General features: G+C 42.2%; 1 protein-coding gene across 4 annotated transcripts in view; it reads right to left on the reverse strand.

The window, feature by feature from the left end:
- The window catches only part of PHACTR1 (phosphatase and actin regulator 1), a 488,777-nt gene extending 471,399 nt beyond the window's left edge, over positions 1-17,378 (reverse strand). The window contains exons 1-2 of one of the 4 annotated variants that reach the window (XM_043908531.1): positions 16,803-17,378; positions 14,910-15,064 (exon numbers count right to left, since the gene is read on the reverse strand). In XM_043908531.1, the coding sequence (XP_043764466.1) occupies positions 14,910-15,012 (103 nt within the window). In that variant the 5' untranslated portion in view covers positions 15,013-15,064; positions 16,803-17,378. Of the gene's footprint in view, positions 1-14,909; positions 15,065-15,968; positions 16,048-16,160; positions 16,250-16,802 lie in introns of those variants that run through there. The other 3 variants (XM_043908525.1, XM_043908526.1, XM_043908527.1) reach the window with 3 other exon arrangements.
- Between the last annotated feature and the right edge of the window lie 903 nt (positions 17,379-18,281).

Below are 18,281 nucleotides of genomic sequence, written 5' to 3' on the forward strand. Positions count from 1 at the left end.
ATCTAAAGATTCTAATATTTCTAATTCATGTTCAACGAATAAGAGGGTGACATATACTTGCACATACCTCTGTGTGGCAAGCTACTGCACTTGGTCACTTGCAAAGTGATCTTAGGGGCAAAGACAATGGGACTGAATTCCACTGGAGCCCCACGTACAGTGACAGGATGTAGACGTACAGGCGTCAGACTAGACAGTAGCAGACCACGTCCCAGCCCCAGATGTGCCACCATCTTGCTGTCTGTTTTAGATAAATCACCTTTTTTCCAGAAGGGCTGGCTGTTGCAGGGGAAAGTGAGTCAGTAATCACGTTTAAACCTCCACTCTGCCTTTTTGGAGTTGGTAATTCTACTGAGATTTAGTTTCTAATAAAGTGGGGGCAGTCATATCTAACTCATAGTTATGTGATTTTGAATGAAATAAACACATGTAGCTTCTAGTACATGGTAGGTATTTAATAAACAAATGTTTGCTTTTCTTCTCTGACCCTCAGTTTCATTATCTATAAAATGGGCCAGTTGAATCAAGTTACTGCTGGTTCTAATGTTCTGTTACTATAGGAACTACACTATTAAATGGCACTTGCTATTCGAATGCAATGAAGTGCTTTATCTGGCTATAATAAGAACAAAAGCATATTGTGGTGGTGTGGAGAAGGGAAAACACAAAAATTCCTAAATGTATGTGTCTAAGAAGGCCTGCTCAGTACAGATTCAGTAATTATTTAATTTGCATTCTGTTGTGTCTACAGATGGGCCGATGATAGCAATCAAATCATAGGGTATTAGTCAGAGACTCTGTATAGTAAATAGTAGCAGAACAGATCCAGTAACATCAAGCCAGCTGGCAAAGTCACCCTTTGGGCAAAAACAATGTGTGATTGGTTGACCTTTTCCTCTTTTATTCCCCCAAATCATTTCCTGATTATTTCCTAAGTTGGTTAGAACCAACTACCCCAAGACATAAATTGTTTACTTATTTGAAATTAAGATAGAGAAAATTAAAGGTAATCTATTCAAGGAGCTTGAGTTAGGTTGAAAAAAATATGTGTGTGCATGAGTGGGTGTGCCCATGTATATAAAAAGAGTGTAAGAACATTCAATCTTATACAGGTTATAAAGAGGACTTATTTTTACTAATAGATGATGGGCTAATTGAGTTTTTGGTATGTGTTTTGTTGTTCACCTAACTTTTCTGTAATTATTATATGCTGCGGGCTACAGTCCATATGGTGGCAAAGAGTCAGACATGGCTGAAGCGACTTAGCATGCACGCACCTTGGTAGTGAGAGGGAAAATGCGTTCTAATAATAAGTAGCTCCCGTGGGGACTTAGGCAGGCTCCCCCGGTGGCTGTATGGTAAAGAATCCGCCTGCCAATGTGGGAGACCTAAGAGGTGTAGTTTCGATCCCTGGGTGGGGAAGATCCCCTGGAGAAGTGAATGGCACCCCACTTTAGTATTCTTGCCTGGGAAATCCCATGGACAGAGGAGCCCGGAGGGCTACAGTCCATGGGGTCGCAAACGGTTGGACACGACCGAAGTGACTTAGCACATGGGGGACTTAGGCAGATTTTCTTCCTCTCCTCCACCCACCCCTGCAATGCAACCTAAAGGTCAGAGGATCTCACCATCCCGTTGTGACAATTTCCCAAGTAAATAAGGTAAAAATTCACTTTAAGAAACTGAATCTAAGACCTAGGTACACAGAATGACTCTATTGCCACATTGGTATCTTGTAACCCTGATGCGTTCTACCATTTGAAATCCATGAGCATCTTTGCATCCTTGTACCACTGCTCCTGGAAGTCTTCCCTACTGCTGCCATAGACACCAGTATCCTGCAGCATGTGGTAGGAAGAGTCACAAGGCTCAGGATTACAATTCTAGCTCCATTCCTAACAGCTGTGTGGGTTTAGGAAGTGACTTGATGATTGGAAACATGGGTTACTTCACCGGTAACATGGGGATAACAAGTATGTCACAAATTTCCCATTCCAGGACTAACTGAGACCATAAATACCAAGCCCCTGGCACTGAAAATGTGGGTCTGCTTTTCACTGTCATTTCCTCTTGTAACTTCTGGGTACACGTGTGTCCAGATTACTGAGAAAGCATAGGATATGGGGCCGATGTAAAAAATCAGCTGTCCAGGATGATGCGTGAAGTGGGATCTTGCTTTCCAAAGACAAGGATTAAACTGGACTAAGCCAAGTAATTTTTTCTCCACTTGTGACCTATCAAATTTAGTCACCAAATAATGCATAATCAACTAAATGGAACAGAAGATCTTACTGTGTAGGTTCAAAAGAAAATAAGGTCTATTTTTAACTAACTATAGCTGAATCTTTTCTTCCTTTGCAACATTCTGTGACAGCCTATATTTCTCTAAAATGATTGAGCTACATTGAGACATTTTTTAAAAAAACTTGTTTTCTTTAGATGCTCTCGTAAGTGTTAACCCGGAATTTTCTTCTTATAAAAACACAAGCCTGAATTTGAATAATATTGCTAACTTCAGATATTTGGTTCATGTAAATATTTCAGATGGACTATTAATTTTAAGTACTAGGGAGAAAATATTGTATTTACAGGGAAAACTTCTAATTTAGAAAATAAATGTTTCCTTTAAATAACCTCCCAATCCTTCAAATAATATGAAAGGAAAATTAAAGGCACAAAGGAACTACATACTCCGAAGCAGTTGTAAAACATGTTAGTGAAATTATTTTAGGTATTACCTAGGTACATAAAATGTTTTGGTTTTCCAAACTTTATAGAACTACTAGGAAATCCCTCCATCTCCATCTTTACACTCTTCCCTTTTCTTCTTTCTCAGTGAACAGCTTCATTATCCATCCAGTGAGGATGATAGTTAATCTGCCTTTGCATGCTTAGGAATTCCAAACCTGATACTGAATCCCTTAGGATATCTAATGCAGAGGAGATCCGTTGTCAGATCTGTTTTTATCTTTTCTTGGACACTAACCTAGAATCACATCTTTCTCCCCATGTGTGTGTGCACGCGTGTGCACACACACGCACACACACACACACAGCCCTCTCATTTGGATACCCTCATCTGTGCTAACAAAACTCCCAGTGTGCAGATTCTCCTAGCATTTATCTTTCGGGACTGAAATCATTGCTTTATCTGCCTCTGTATTAGATAGCTAACTACGTGAGGCCAGGGGATGTGTCAACAGAGTTTGAATCCCCAGCCTATAGTTAGTGTTCCAAAAACAGTGAATTTTGGATAAATATAATCAAATTTTTATTGCATTTCATTCATTTACCTCTCTAGGCTCAATTTTCCTTATTTATGAAAGTAAAGAATTAGACTAGTCAAATTCTATACCTCATACTGTTTGTATTAAAAGCATCTGAGAGCTGCAAAACCACCCCTTAAAATAGGAAAACTCATCTCACTTGACTCTCAAAAATTCTGATCTGTATACCTGGGCAAGGGCTGTAGAATTTGCTTCTGATATGTAACAAGGTTTGGCATCTGGAAGCTCTTTGAGCTCTAGAACTCGTTCAAATGTTCTGTGCTTCCTATAGAAGAGATGCTAAATTTCTGAATCTGTTGTTTAAGGTCTCTTCCTTTGAACTCTACTCTGTTTTCCACTCTCAGGTATCACCTTCACCTTGCATCTTCTGATCCAGTCATACTGAATTGCTTACAGAAAGACCTATCCCTGCTGGCTTTTTGTGCAAGGAATGCACCGCTATTGTGCTGACTGAAGCAAGAAGTTTAGGTACAAACTCTTCCAAAAACAATTCTCTTGATATTTTCTCTTCCCTTTTAGACCCTTTATTTTGCTTCTATAAAGGTGTTTTTTATTGTACTGTATCATCCTTGAGCTTCTTGAAGGCACAGAACAGTTATTCAACTAGTGCTCATTCCTTATTGTGGCAAATTATTCCTTAAACAAGTATTCACTGAGAATCTGTTATCTAAATTTACATCATTTTATACTCATACTAATAATATTGCAAACATGGTTGATATCTTGCAAATGGGGAAACAAAGGCTTATAGAGGTCCAGTTACTTGAATGACCAGCCACATGGCTGTTTACTAGTTGGAATCGAATTAGCTTCCAGGACTTTCTGATGTCACTTTCTTCACATTACCATGTTTTCTTAAGGAAACAAAAGAATAAAGAGAAATATGATTTGAAGTAGATTCTTTCAAATCTATTTCCTTATTCTTAAGTAAATGCTGACTCATTTTTTAAATTGAGGTGACATTGGTTCATAACATTATATAAGTTTTGTGGGTGCAATATTATATTTTCACTTCTTTATACTCTAGCGTGCTCACCATGAAAAGTTTGGTTTCCATTTGTCACCATACAGTCAACACCCTTTGTGTATTTCAGCCTCCCTAAAGCTGATTCATTCAAATCACCTCTTGGAAGCCACATTTGGATAAACTAGAGTTTGCTGTAAACTCAGAGGAAATCAGTACAGTTTAGCCAGTGTTTTGTTGTTGTTTTTTTTAATTGGAGGCTAATTACTTTTTACAATACTGTGGTGGGTTTTGCCATAATTTGACATTAATCAGCCACGGGTGTACATGTGTCCCCCATCCAGAAACCCCTTCCCACCTTCCTCCCCATCTCATCCCTCTAGACAATGTTTTAAGAGAGTTTACAGGAAAACAGTTCTCAGTAGTAAAATCATAAAGAGGATTCCTTTGGGATTTGTTAGCGACTTAATTTAAAAACTGAAGTTTTGTTGCTTTTCTTGTTCTTGTGTTTTAAGACTGTTCCACCCTGCCACGGGGGCTTCCCTGCTGGCTCATGTGGTAAAGAAATTGCCCGCAATGCAGGAGACCCTGGGTCAGGACTATCCCCTGGAGAAGGGAATAGCTACTCACTCCAGTCTTCTTGTCTGGATAATTATATGGATAGAGGAGCCTGGTGGGCTACAGTCCTCGGTGCGGCAAAGAGCTAGACACAACTGAGCGACTAATACTTTCACTTCTTTTACTTCACCTTCACCTTGCCAAGGGCTTGAAAATTTGAATTAGGAATAAATGGTGGTAGAGAAGATCAGAGATGGCACAGGGTGAAGGTTTTTCTTGGGGAGCTTGAGGCCCTGCCACTTTCCTCTGAGGCTTGACAAGACGAAAAGATAATTAACATAAGAGCTAATATTTGTTAAATGCATATTAGGTACTTGACATTTTGCTTAGTGTTTTATATTTATTTGTTGAGGGTTTCCAAATGTTAGTCATTTTTATGTCACTTGTACGGATTTTGCAAACTCTAAGTGTCATCTACACTATTATTTACTAAATGTTTTTCCTTCAGTGGACTTCACTCATTTTTTCCCCCTTTTGTTCTAAGCCGTGCCATGCTCAGTGACTTCAGTAATGTTTGACTTTTAGAGACCCCATGGACTGTAACCCACTAGGCTCCCCTGTCCATGGGATTTTCAGGCAAGAACACTGGAGTGGGTTGCCATGCCCTCCTCCAGGGGATCTTCCCGACTCAGGAATCGAACATGCACCTCCTCTATCTCTGGCAGTGCAGGCAAATTCTTTATTGCTGAGACACCTGGGAAGCCCTTTATTCTAAGCAGTAGCCCATAAATATGAAGTCTGGTTACATATTTCTATATTTCAATTAAATAATTTTCAACTTACATCTTTTCTAAAACACAACAAAATGAATTGTTATAAAAAAGTTCAAGTATTACCTTAAAAGCATATTGGACCATAGTTTGGGAAACACTTTGCTTCATTTAAACCCTCAAAGAACCCTTTGCGTTGAGAATTATCATTTGCATTCAAAAGGGGAAAATGAGGGAAAAAGAGTAAATAACTTGCCTAATATTATAAGCTGAAAAGTGAAAATCACAGTCTGAACTCAGATCTGTGTTATTCCAAAACCCAAGCCCTAACATATTATGACATTCTTCTCCAGCCCTGGGAAAGATTTCAGTCATACCTCCAATTTTGCATATGCCATAACTGTAATTTTGTAAAAATATGAATGTGCTTGAAACTGAAAGTAAAATAAAAAATTAAAATAGATGTGTAGGGTTGATTTTCCTTTCCATTTCCCCCAAACACCTTAATATTTTAGCCTTGCTTTGCTCTTGGTTTTCCCAGGTGGTGCTGGTGGCAAAGAACACACCTGCCAATGCAGGAGATGCAAGAGACATGGGTTTGATCTTCCTGTGGGAAGATTCCCCAGAGAAGGAAATGGTAACCCATTCTAGTATTCTTGCCTGGAGAATCCCATGGACAGAGGAGCCTGATAGACTACAGTCCATGGGGTCGCAAAGAGTTGGACACGACTGAGCGCCTGAGCACATTTTGCTTTTATGATTGAGAAAAGGTACAGAGATCTCTAAGATAATCTCTCTGATCAGTCCTAACATTTCACAGGTCCGATTTAATACCAATATTCATCCCGCAGTAGTAGTAGTTGCTCAGACGTGTTGGACTATTTGTGACACCATGGACTGTAGCCCACCAGGCTCCCCTATCCATGTATAATTATGTGGGTCTAATTGTTTATTAAAATATTCTCAAAAATATTAAAAGTGGTATTGTCCATGAGCTGATTTTGATGCATTAGGCTCTCTGTCCTTGCTTCTGCCAGGTCAGTTAGAGAGGGCGGTACTGAAAGTTTTTAGGAACAGATTTGTTTGAGCAGTGAGGAGTGAGAATTTTTTCCAAGCACCTGTGAATTGTTTATGCTAATTGGGTCATAACTGATGCTGCCTGTGTGTGGGCTGCGTCTTTAGTCCATTCTCTGTATGCTGTATGTGAAAGCAGGCGTTATTAATCGAGCAGTTATTTTACTGTATTTTCGTATGATTTTCTCCCTCTCTGTGTCTCATCCTCCCATCTTTTCTCTCTTGCCTCTTGTCCTTATGCCCTACTTATGAGCCCTGAGTCACGTATGTGACAAAGCAGGTGCTTGCTGGGGGCAAAGGCACAGAAAGCGATGGAAAGCCATGTGCATGTAAATGGACGGCACCGAGAAGGTGACCTTGTGTGCAGAGAAACGTCCTGTTCAAGGGCACACTCCAGAAACGGAAGGTTGGGCTTCATGGTCATCTACACATGCACAGAATTGGCAGGCTGGCTATCTCCACAACATCTTCCCTCTTGATCTGCCTTCACCCTCTTCTTCACAATGTTCCCTGCATTAAACACAGGTTTGGAGAGCCTGAATGTGAGCAATTAGAGGTCTAAAATGGAGTGTGTGGGAGGTTAAGAGGGAAGGCTTGGTAGCTAGCTTGTCATCCATGAGTGAAGCACAGCGGGCTGCTTCCTGGCTAGAGCTACAGAGAGAAAAAAAAACAACCAGAAAAATCCCCCAAAGTGAGTATTTATTGAGGGCGATGACTTCAGCATCACAAAAACAAGGCTGGAAACTACATAAGAAAAGTGTCACCTGAAGCACCTCTCAGAGACAAGGGTCTGAAAAGCAGTCTGATGACATGTTAACTACTTGGTTAAGGACATCACCATGAAGACACAGAAAAGATGCAGCCAGTTTTGCTGTGCTGGTCCTAGCAGAACTCTGAGAAGATGGGTGAATGGAAAAGATTACAATCTAGTTGGCAACTGTGCCCCCACACGAGGACACAGTTGCTTTAGAATCACTGTTTTTGCCTCAGTCCTTAAAGAGCAAATTATGAGCTTTGTGTAAGACCACAATATTAAAGTTTTAGGGGACAATCATGGAGCAGGAAGATAACCTGGCACCCGCCAAACAAGACCTCTAGAAACATGGCCAGGCTTTCAGTGAGTGGTCCTCCGGTGTGTGGCTCCCGTGTAGGGCTTAGGTGGGCATCCACAGCCACCTTCCAGGAGTATGAAGGGTAGCCAGTTTGAGGATTAATCAGTCCCAAAGTGTTAGGACTTGCCTAGGTAGTAAAGGTCTGAAGAAGGACGGAGAAAGGAATCTCAACTAAAGGTCAGCCCAGAGCTAGTTTCTGGAATGTGTTCAGCGCAGCCTTTGACTTGATCTCAAGTAAGTTCATCAGAGTAAATGTTGAGGGGCTCAAGCCTTCCAGAATTCTACTTTTAGGCAGAATAAAAACTCAGCCTTCACAGACTATTGTATATTAAAAAGTCCTTCTTAGAAGGGTACTATTCAGGAACCCCTGGAAATCTATTTTAAAAGGTTAATTCTTTCCAATAGTGCACCAATTCCCTCCTGCTGTATTTTCTTTTTGCTTTTTTTTTTTTTTTACCAGGTTTATAGAAGGTATATCAGAGTTGATGACTTTCTTCCATTTCCTGCATCTCTATGTATTTGCAAATTAATTTTGCCTGTCCCTCCCCTCAGCCTTAAGCAGAGTCTCTATTTCCAACTAAAGATTTAAATTCTTTAAAGGTCTTAGGGAGTTTTTATTTTCTCTATCATGAATTGTCAAAAGTCCTTTCCTTGAATCCCAAGTTTCTCTTTGTAATGCAGATTTAAGCATTTTCATTCCTTTAGTTCCACAGAGACCTTTAGTAAATCTTAATACTTCTACTGTATATCAAGGATGGTACTAGGCACCCAGAATATGGTATTTAAGATCACCACCATCTATGTAGGCAAACAGGCACCAAATAACAAAACAAGAGCTTCAGTAACTAATCAATAATAACAATGTACCAAGCACTTCATAAGCACACCTCCTTCATTCTCAGAAACCCCTATGAATGTGGATCTAGTATTATATGCATTTTGATTAGGATCCCGAGGCGTAGAGAAGTAAAGCCATCTACATGAACTCGTGCATCCAGTAAGGGGTGGAAGCAGAATAATATAATATGCTAGTGGCTAGAATACAAGCTGATCGGGTTATTATGGAGAAAGTCCTGGAAAAGTCAGGCAAGACCTCACAGAGGCGGCGACATTGGAGCTGGGTCATAAACATCAGGAAAGACAGTAGAAGGCCCTGGGGAACTCCCTGGCTTTCCAGTGGTTAGGACTCTGTGCTTTCTCTGCTAAGGGTGCTTATTCAATCCTGGGTCAGGGAACTAATACCCCACCAAAAAAAAAAAAAAAAAAGGAAAGAAAAGAAAATAGCATGAACACATTCTGTGCAGGTGACTGTTGTTAACAATTTGCAAACAAGTGAGTGCAACCCAATGTCTTTTGTCTCTTGGGGCCATGTAAAGAAGTCCCAGGGGTTTAGACTTTAGGTTTACAGTACATTAAACTCAAAGCTAAAGACTGAAAAAGACTTCCCTCATAGCTCAGTTGGTAAAGAACCCACTTGTAATGCAGGGGACCTGGGTTTAATCCCTGGGTTGGGAAGATCCCCTGGAGAAGGGAATGGCAACCCACTTCAGTTTCCTTGCCTGGAGAATCCCATGGAAGAGGAGCCTGGCGGGCTACAGTCCATGGGGTCGCAAAGAGTCGGACACGACTGAGTGACTAAACCACCAAAGACTGAAAAACCAGCTGTTCTGGCAGATTTCACAGGGTGGAGAAAAGAGGAGCTGGAAGCTAGTTGGGGTGGGAGATGGGGAGGGGGAAATGGTGGAGAGAGGGGGTTTTAGATGAGTTTCTGACTTAGCTGCTCACCGGGGCATTCATCAGTTGTCAAAACTGGCATTTCCCTTTGTCGAAGAAGACAATGTAGACAATGTAGACGACAGAAAAGACGCCTTAGAGTGAAGTAACAAGGACTACAGCACCTGGCTCCCGCGCCAAGAGTGATTTAAAACGATAAAAGAGGGGGAAATTGTGAGCAGGAGTCATAAATTTGATCGTCTAGTAACATTAGACAAACGGCTGCCTTTTAATGTGTTTTCCCTTTTGAGTATCGTTTAAACACCCAAAGATACTGATGGTCTTGGAGGAAAGAAGCTGAACACAGTAGAGAGGGCGTGACTGGCGTGGTAAGAAGAGAGCCACTGCTCCATCCAGATCTTTAGTCTCCCCCACCTTCTCAGGATGAGAAGCTGGGCATGTGGCAGAACTACTCTGAGCTTCACCACCTTCAGAAGTGTCATTTGGTCACAAATGTTATGTTTACTGCCTGTGGGGTGGTTGGAGTCAGATATCCTTGAATTCAGCTTCTGACTGTGATTATTTAAATGTATGAAAGTCAAAGCGTTAGTTACTCAGTCGTGTCCAACTCTTTTCGACCCCATGGACTGTAGCCCCCCAGGCTCCTCTGTCCTTGGGATTCTCCAGGCGAGGATACTGGAGTGGGTAGCCATTCCCTTCTCCAGGGGATTTAAATATACAGTCTTTCTAATCTGTGAATTGAGCATTATAACTCCACTTTTGCTAAATTTCTTTGAAGATTAATAGATACAATGAATATACAGAATGCAGCACTGATGCGTAGTCAAGTCTTTAGAAAAAAAAAAAAAGTCCACTTGCACCTTTCCAATGGTTTGGATTTCTTTAAAGGGAAAGACATAGATAAAGAAACTCAGGCAAGAATAGCTGCATGATTGTGCTAAAACCTCCTTTCCTGTGAAATGAGAGGTCAGAAGTTCATAGCCCTGGTTGCACATTTGAATCACCCAGCATAATTTGATAGATTCCCAAGTGTGGGACTCACACCAAGAATTCTGACTTAACTGTTTTCGTCCCAGGACTCCAGACTTGAGGCCACAGAAGCTTACCAGGTGTTTCTAATGTGCTCTAGGTTCAATCATTGCCTCTCAAACTTCAGCATAAATTGCCTCACCATCTTGTTAACTTTAGATTCCAATTCTCTAGGTCTAGGAAGTCTGAGATTCTGGCATTCTTAACAAGTTCCCTGATGATACAGAGGCTGCTAGTCTGGAGCTGAGCTGAGTTATTAATGCATCATAACACTAGTTCTCAACCTTCAGGGTCCACCAGAATAACCCAGCAGCTTGTGTAAAATGTAGCACTGGGACCTGAGTCAAGCCCTTACCAATTCTGGATTACTTGGTTTAGGGAGAGGGTAGAGAAAAATCACTGAACTATAGTGTTCATTTCAACCTAAAATCCTGTGATGCCAATTTTGTGATTTTTATGATTTCCCTCCCAGCTTATATAAAAAATTATGGCTCTGAAGCTGAGTGTGTGGGAGATCATTGTCAGAAACATGAAAGATGGGTGATCGCAAGTTATGTGATGTCAAGACGTGACTGGTCTTTATATCACGTGCATCTTCAGCCTCCACAATTCTCCTTTTGCGTTAATGGGGACTTTTGCAGGACTCCCTGTGTGAGCAGTATTTACTGTTGAAGAAGCATCACAGGTGAACTGGGAGGGCATCCTTCACTGGCAGGAGATGAACAGGATGACTCTGGACTTTTTTTCTGCTCCTTGTTAACACAGCATGCTTTCTATAGCAGAATCCCTCAGGAGAAGCAGGCTCATCTTCTCTACTTCGAGATCAAACCAAGGGAAAATGGAGATTGGAGGGAAATAACAAGCCTGCTTTATTCAGCAGAGCAGAGGACTGACTTTTTAAAAACTCTCTGGGAATTTCAGCAGAATCTGTCCCAGGACAGATCTTAGATTACTTTTTTCTTTTTCTTATCTTTTTGGATTCCTCTTGCTTTTTTAGTAGCTCAAAATATTCTCTACCTAGGGACAGGCTTTTGGCCACTTTCCAAGAGAAAGTGAAAAACCACCATGATGGGGTCACAAACATTGCAATTCTCATTGTTGCTTTGGATAACCATTCTGCATGTAATTAATATAGGAGGGCTGTTTCCTCCAAAGTTTATGAATTTGTACCTAAACTGATGCAAGGATAGTAATGTGTGGAAAATAAAATTATTTTCTTGCTTTCCCCTTTAAAGTACTTACACCTGTCCTTGATCAGTCTATTGACAAGTCTGCATTGTCTCAAGAATGGACAACCCAGTAAAAGGCAATAATCATACATCAGTTTAGCCAGCCAAATCCTAGGTCATCCACATTCCAGGCACTTAACACGATATTTCCATGTGGGCCTTCTTTAGAGAAGTGGGTATCCAGTGGGGGCTACTCGACCTCACTAACATCCCCCTGGGGCTGGGCTGGGCTGGGCTGGCTGTGGAGAAAGCTGCTGTGTGTTGTGATGTAGCAGCACAAAGCCCCAATTGCTTCACACGCCTTTCTCAAGTCAGCCACTGTCCTGCCCTCCTTTCCCTGGTCCTGGGGGCCTTGCCATTGGCTTTTTAGACATCGATTCTACCACCTGTGCATTTGGTTCAGAAAGGGAAGGGTGTAAGCCATGGTCCTCAGCCCTCTGCCCATTCACTGGAGTCCCTTTTTCGGGCTGAGGGCCTTGTGATCCAGGGGAGGTGGTGTCTGTGCTGAGTGGAAGGAAGCTGCTGTGAGCGAGCTGGGAAAATGCACTGACAATTCATAGTGTTAGCAAGGCACTCCCAGCCAGGAGACCTGGGGGCGACTAGCCCGAGGCGACGGGGCTCTGGGGAAGCTGTTGGTGGGAGAGGGGTTCTCAGTCTTAAAGTGAAAGGAAGGATAGAAGTTTCTCTTGGTACTCCCTGTTTTTCAGTTTTGTCCCAAGTTAGCTTCTGATGTGACAAGAAAATAATCACCGTGCTTCAAAATTTACTTAAAATTAACTTTGTGTGTGTGTGTGCTAAAAAATAATAGGAGGTTCACTCTTATCAGGTAGCACTTTTGTTTGTAAGGCAGTGGCTTCCTTTCAAATCTCAGAGAAGGGACAGCCTTTTGCAAAGATATTTTATTGCTTTCCTCATGTATGGTGTTTCCCATGTGGCGGTTGAAAGCATTTTCAAATCTTACCTCATTAGTGCTCTTAGCAACTCATGAATTGGGCACTGTGCAAGACTGGAGGGCTGAACACCAACCCTGTTTCCATTTTTCAGAGGAGGACATTGAAAGGCAAAGAGGTTAGTTTTCCCAGGTTGCCTGTGGCAGACCCAGGGTTTGAACCTAGGCAGTCAGGGTCTGGTTGTAACCATTGTGTCATCCTGCCTCTAATGGTGAGGAAAGTGGCCCCATCCTGGGGTGGAAGGAGAGAAATCAGACAGAATGGACTGGTTCTTAAATGCTAGCCCTCAGAATAGTGGGCTATCTGGGTAATCATCATTGGACCTGTTACTTAAAATGCAAACCCCTAGGTCTTATACTCGGATTTCTGATTCAAGAAGTCAGGGGGTTTATGAAAAATCCACCTGGCTGTTGTTTAGGGAGCCCCCACTCTTACTACAGATCCACGACTCCTTCATTAGAACGTCATTCTGATTATCCCCAAATGAATGTCCTGTCAGGGGGCTGAGGCAGCTTACGCCACCACCTCCCATGCACGATCCAGCCTTTCCAGCTCTGGTGTCTAAACCACAGTCACTGAAGGCGACAGTTCTGACCACTCCACCCCCGGCTCCATCTGCTGACAACCGCCAGGCTGCCTGGAGCCCTCTGAGCCTCCCACACCCTGACTGCCTGGAGCCCACGGCTCTTAAAGGCTTAAGCCGGGTCTCCTGCAAGGCAAAATGGGCATCTTTAGTATCTGTGATTCGCTCCCTTTCTCTGCCCTGGTAACAGGGATGCAGCTCAGGTGCACGACCCCCAGGCACCAGCATTATTCTCCTGTTCAAATGGAGTGGACAGATGCAGCAAAGTGACTACACAGAACCGGGGACCTGCCTCAGCTCCCCTGTTTCTTCTGGCCTCCGTCTCCATCTGCTCCTAGCAGCTTCTTACTTCTAGACCCAGAAGGCGCTGGAGGATCTGGCTGGTGTCTCAGGCTTCTGCTAACTCAGTAACATTCTCCTGTCTCTCTCAGTGGCTGAGAGGAGTGATGCTGACTACACACACCCACAGGGAGGAGGAGGATTAGCTGTTGCTGATGTACTGTACTGACCCAAGCCAATCAACCAGATAATTACCAGTCTCTGTTGCCTTTAAGACTGGATCCTATCCAGGAAATGGAAGCGGAGGAGGAGGAGGCTTGCAAGCCACTGAAGTTGCCATCAGAATTTGGCATGAGAGCCAGGTAAAACCAAATAAGAAGAGACAACTGGGCAAGGCAGAAGTCCATCAGGGCCCTGTGTGAAGTGCCCATTACCACGTAACAGTGAAAGATGCCAGCTTTCTCAAAACAGCATCTATCCTTTTTAGTTCTCCCTCGTGAGTTCCAAGAATTCAACTACTTCTCTATTTAAAAACAGGGACATTGCCTTTCTTGCTGTGTTACTTGTACCATTTGGGATTATACCCATGCTCAGGTTTCCTGACTACCTTAAATATTCCACGGAAAAGGGAAAATAGGCTTTAAAAGCCTCTCCTGCCTGTCGGGAGAGCCCATGTAATGCCCCAGCCTCATTCTGTACTTCAGTGTGCACGCACAACATTCTAAGTGCACCCTGGAACAGAGGAACAAGCAAACTGGAGCCTAATTGACCATCTTAAAATCTATAATTTAAATGTATACATCAGCCACACTTCACAACAGGCGTGTTCCTTTGTGCTCCCCAAGGACACTGCTGATTCCTTGAGTCTGTAACTGAATTCATCTAAAATAGATAAGGCTGCTGTTTGTAGGAGTTCAAAGCCTCTCTCCAGAGCCTCTCATCCAACTGGATTTCAGACAGAGAGGTCAGGGTGCCCTGGATCTTCTCCAGTTCAGAGGCTGAAAACTCCACCTTTTCCTGGGGCTAAAAGCATCCTTGAAGTCTTTCAAACTTACACTTTGGTTGCAACGAGGTGGGGGCATCATTTTCTAACATAGCTTTCCAAGGGGCATTTGTACAAAAGCTGGGTAGGTTGCTTTTGAACTAAATCAAGAAGTTTAGGTTAATTCATTTTGCTGTATGCCTGTCTCCATGCCAGAAACAGCTCGGTAGGGGTTACCAACTGGGAAATCCCAGTTGCTGAACTCCCAAAGCATAGCTTATACTGCTACGTCCACAGGGCATTGTTAATATAAAACCAACATGCAAATGAGAGGAGTTTCCTCTCTGTCTTTAATTACCTTGAGCTCCTTGGCTGTAGAAGAATCTCTGAGCCGACTCAACATCCAAGAGTCTGGGAGCAGACTCCACATCCAGAAAATAATCCATTTTGGGATAATCCATGCTTGATGTTCCCGAAACAAGAGTTTTAAGGCAAAATAGTCACTTGTATTGCCTATGGGAGAGAAAAAAAAAAAACCACAATACTTTAGACTGTCAAATATGATTTGGGGATAAGAAATATCCCATTAAATATGCCATTATTTGACTGACATTTCCAGTTTTAAGTCCATCTGTCAACAGAGCTTTCCTATTGTATGAGAAAATGAAGCATTTCACCAACATTTGTTAAAAGTGATATATTCTACTCAGAAAATACAGGTGATCCAGGTTAAAGAGAGATAACATACCAGTCTTTCTTTGCTATGTATTAACTGGAAAATAAGCTTTTAAATTTTCATGCTGTTTTCAAAAGGTCTGATAAATGACAGCTGTTCTGAGCATTGATCCTCAATTGATCCAGGGAGTTCCAATCCCCCTTGAGCAGTGAGCACTAACCTGGGAATCAGAGCCTCCACTTACAGATGCCTTGCATGTATGACACATGCTGACATGTTTGCTGTAAAAATGCCTCGCATTCCTTCCTTGTAGTAATTTCCTCCAGCACATTTTATAAAGTGCCAAGGACCATCACCTGCTTGCCTCTGACACAGGCTGCTTGTGAGAAAGAAATATGGTTTGCCGAGAATCAGCAATTATTTCGAATTGCAATGATCCCCATAATATTATCATGCCCGTCGGGAAGCTAATATATTTCATTAAAAAAAAAAACCAAAAAACCAGCCTGTTAGGTTCTTTCTAGCATATGTAGCCTTTCTCAGATACTTGCACAAATGTAGTATCTATTTCTGCAGGATGTTTTTGGAAAGAAGTAACAAGACCAAGTAATTAAAATCAAACTCAGAAGGATAATCTAATTCGTTTTTCTTTCTAACAGTGCATATTTTAAAAAGCCAAGTCTGGTAGAAGGAAACTTTAAAAAATATCCAAAAGCTACCCCAACAGCAAATCATACTTACTGCAAAAAAGAGAAAAAAAAAATCAAGGGTTAACTGCCGGCAGTAAGAGCAATTTCAGTCAGAGTGTCTTTGATCTCACTAAATATTCCCGGTGAAAGTAAACAATTTTGATTGTTTGATTAGATCGGCGATGAATAAGGTATACCCGTCTGCTGGACTTCTATATCAGATAAAATGGCCAGAGCATGTTACCTTAGCAACGGAAGGTGACGCCAGCCCCAGCCTCTTTGTATCCTCCACTGCGAAGGAAGAAAATGACCAGCTTCCCGTGTAAAACTTTGGCAGAAAACCATCACCATCAAAATCTACATGTCACCATCACGCGGGTCCAATACCCCATATCTCCCGCCCCATCTCCACCCCCATCCCCACCCCCGGCCGCTGCCACTCATCCTCAGGCAGAGAACTGTCATTTTAAAAAATGGTTTTGGTTTAATTATTTTTAGTGCTTCAAGCTCCAGTTTTATTTGCAATTACAACAGGAATACACGATTAAACAGTTAATATGGTAGAAAAGTTGTCGGGGTACCAGTCCTTACCCTAATGCTGGCTGAGGGTGGTGGGGACAGGCCATCTTAGCTGGCATCTGTTAAACATTCCCCTGTTATAATTAATACACGGATCAGTCACCAGCATCTAGGCTGAAAATAACTCTCTCTTCCTTCTGTGAATCAGTCACTGCAAGAGGCTTGAAAAGCTGTCTGAAATTTCCTAGGTTTTGCAAGCTGCATTGTAACGTAAATCTTTTGGGAGATTTCCCCCCCCCCTCCAAAAGGCCAGTGAAACCCCAAAAGATAAATGAAAGGAAGAATCTTGAAGTTAGCAGATACTCACCAGCACTTGTTGGCCCCTTTCGACAGGACACGGCTGAGCATGAGACGAAGCTGTGTGACGCTGCTGAGCCCAGAAGCCCAAATGAACAGCTTCTAATTTTCCCTTCAATCTCAATTCAAGAGCACCGAGCAGAGGCAAGTGACGGATCTGCCCGTTTTATATTGTGATGAAATGCAACCCCTAAGAGGAGATCTGAGGGGAGCTGCTCTTTAGAACACATTAGACTGCTAATTTAAGAAAACTGAAAGGTTTTGTTTTACTGTCTTTTATGTGTTCTCTCTGCTACCCCCTCAGTTTAATTTGCATTTAAAATTGCGCTCGCTCGTGTCTCCTTGGTTCTCCAAGGTGTGGAGTACTTTCTAATCAGGACAAGCTGCTTGGGTAGGGTTTGGTGCAACGTCACTTTTATTCTGAGCTGCAGAACAAGGTGGGTAATTATAATTGCGAGCTGTTTTCTGGGGTAAAATACAAAGTGAACGGCTTGATTTCATCCCCTCCCTCTTTCCTGGCCTTTCTTCCTCTTCTACCTCTGATTGTTTGGTCAGATTTCCCGATGCATGTCAGCTTGCCTAAATGTAATCTTCTCTGTCTGAATGTAACAAAATAAACCTAACAGCAAAAAGAAACTTTGTTTTGATACCTGAGCTTATTCTGGTGATACATCCTCCCTATCAAACCTCAGTAAGGATTTTTAGGCACAACACTTTGAGATCTGCTTATCAAAGCCATAATGATATTCAAATACAAGATCTCTAGTGGGTTTTCCATGACCCTCTTGTACCCTTTGTTGACAAGCAGAATTAGTAATAAGTGTGGTGTGGTATGTGCATATTGGATTGAGAAGAGAGAAGCTGCATTTAAGAAGTTACTTCAGGTTTAATAAATGGATATTTCCACAAATTTAAAACAAACAAAAAAAGAAACCTTTGGAGGAAGACCACCAGAATCCCTTCTCCCATACCCACAGCTCTGTGGGCTACTCCTAAGACAAATCTGAACATCTCCTTCGGTCTGTCTAAAGGGTTTTCCCACCCAATGAGAGCAAGTCAGACACCAACCTGGTGCTGTAGAGTTAAGCCTGATGAGAGAGGAAGCTGAAACCACCAATCATACACCCTTACAGAGAAAGCAGACTATGGACTCAGAATTCTCGGAGCTTTGCCCAGACCTAAAGACTGATTTCTCTAAGGTTATATTTCTGTTCAGCCCCCAGTGGAGGCATGCTGGACACTTGACATTTACGAGAGGAGAAAGCAGTCTTATGGCTCCTTAGCTCCCAGTGAGATGTGGGCGACAGGTTCTGAACTCTATTGTGAGTCTACTGGAATTGTGATGACTCAGAGGTGAAAGAGAGTATGTGTGTGTGTGCACAATCCACTGCTGGTGAGCACAAATGAATATGTGATTGAAAAGGAGATGATAAACTGGAAATTTGAAAAATAGAGTTAAACCCCAGGGGTTGGAGGATGGGTTTGGAAT

The sequence above is a fragment of the Cervus elaphus genome, chromosome 7 (genome assembly GCF_910594005.1).
Source record: "Cervus elaphus chromosome 7, mCerEla1.1, whole genome shotgun sequence".
Lineage (NCBI taxonomy): Eukaryota > Metazoa > Chordata > Mammalia > Artiodactyla > Cervidae > Cervus > Cervus elaphus.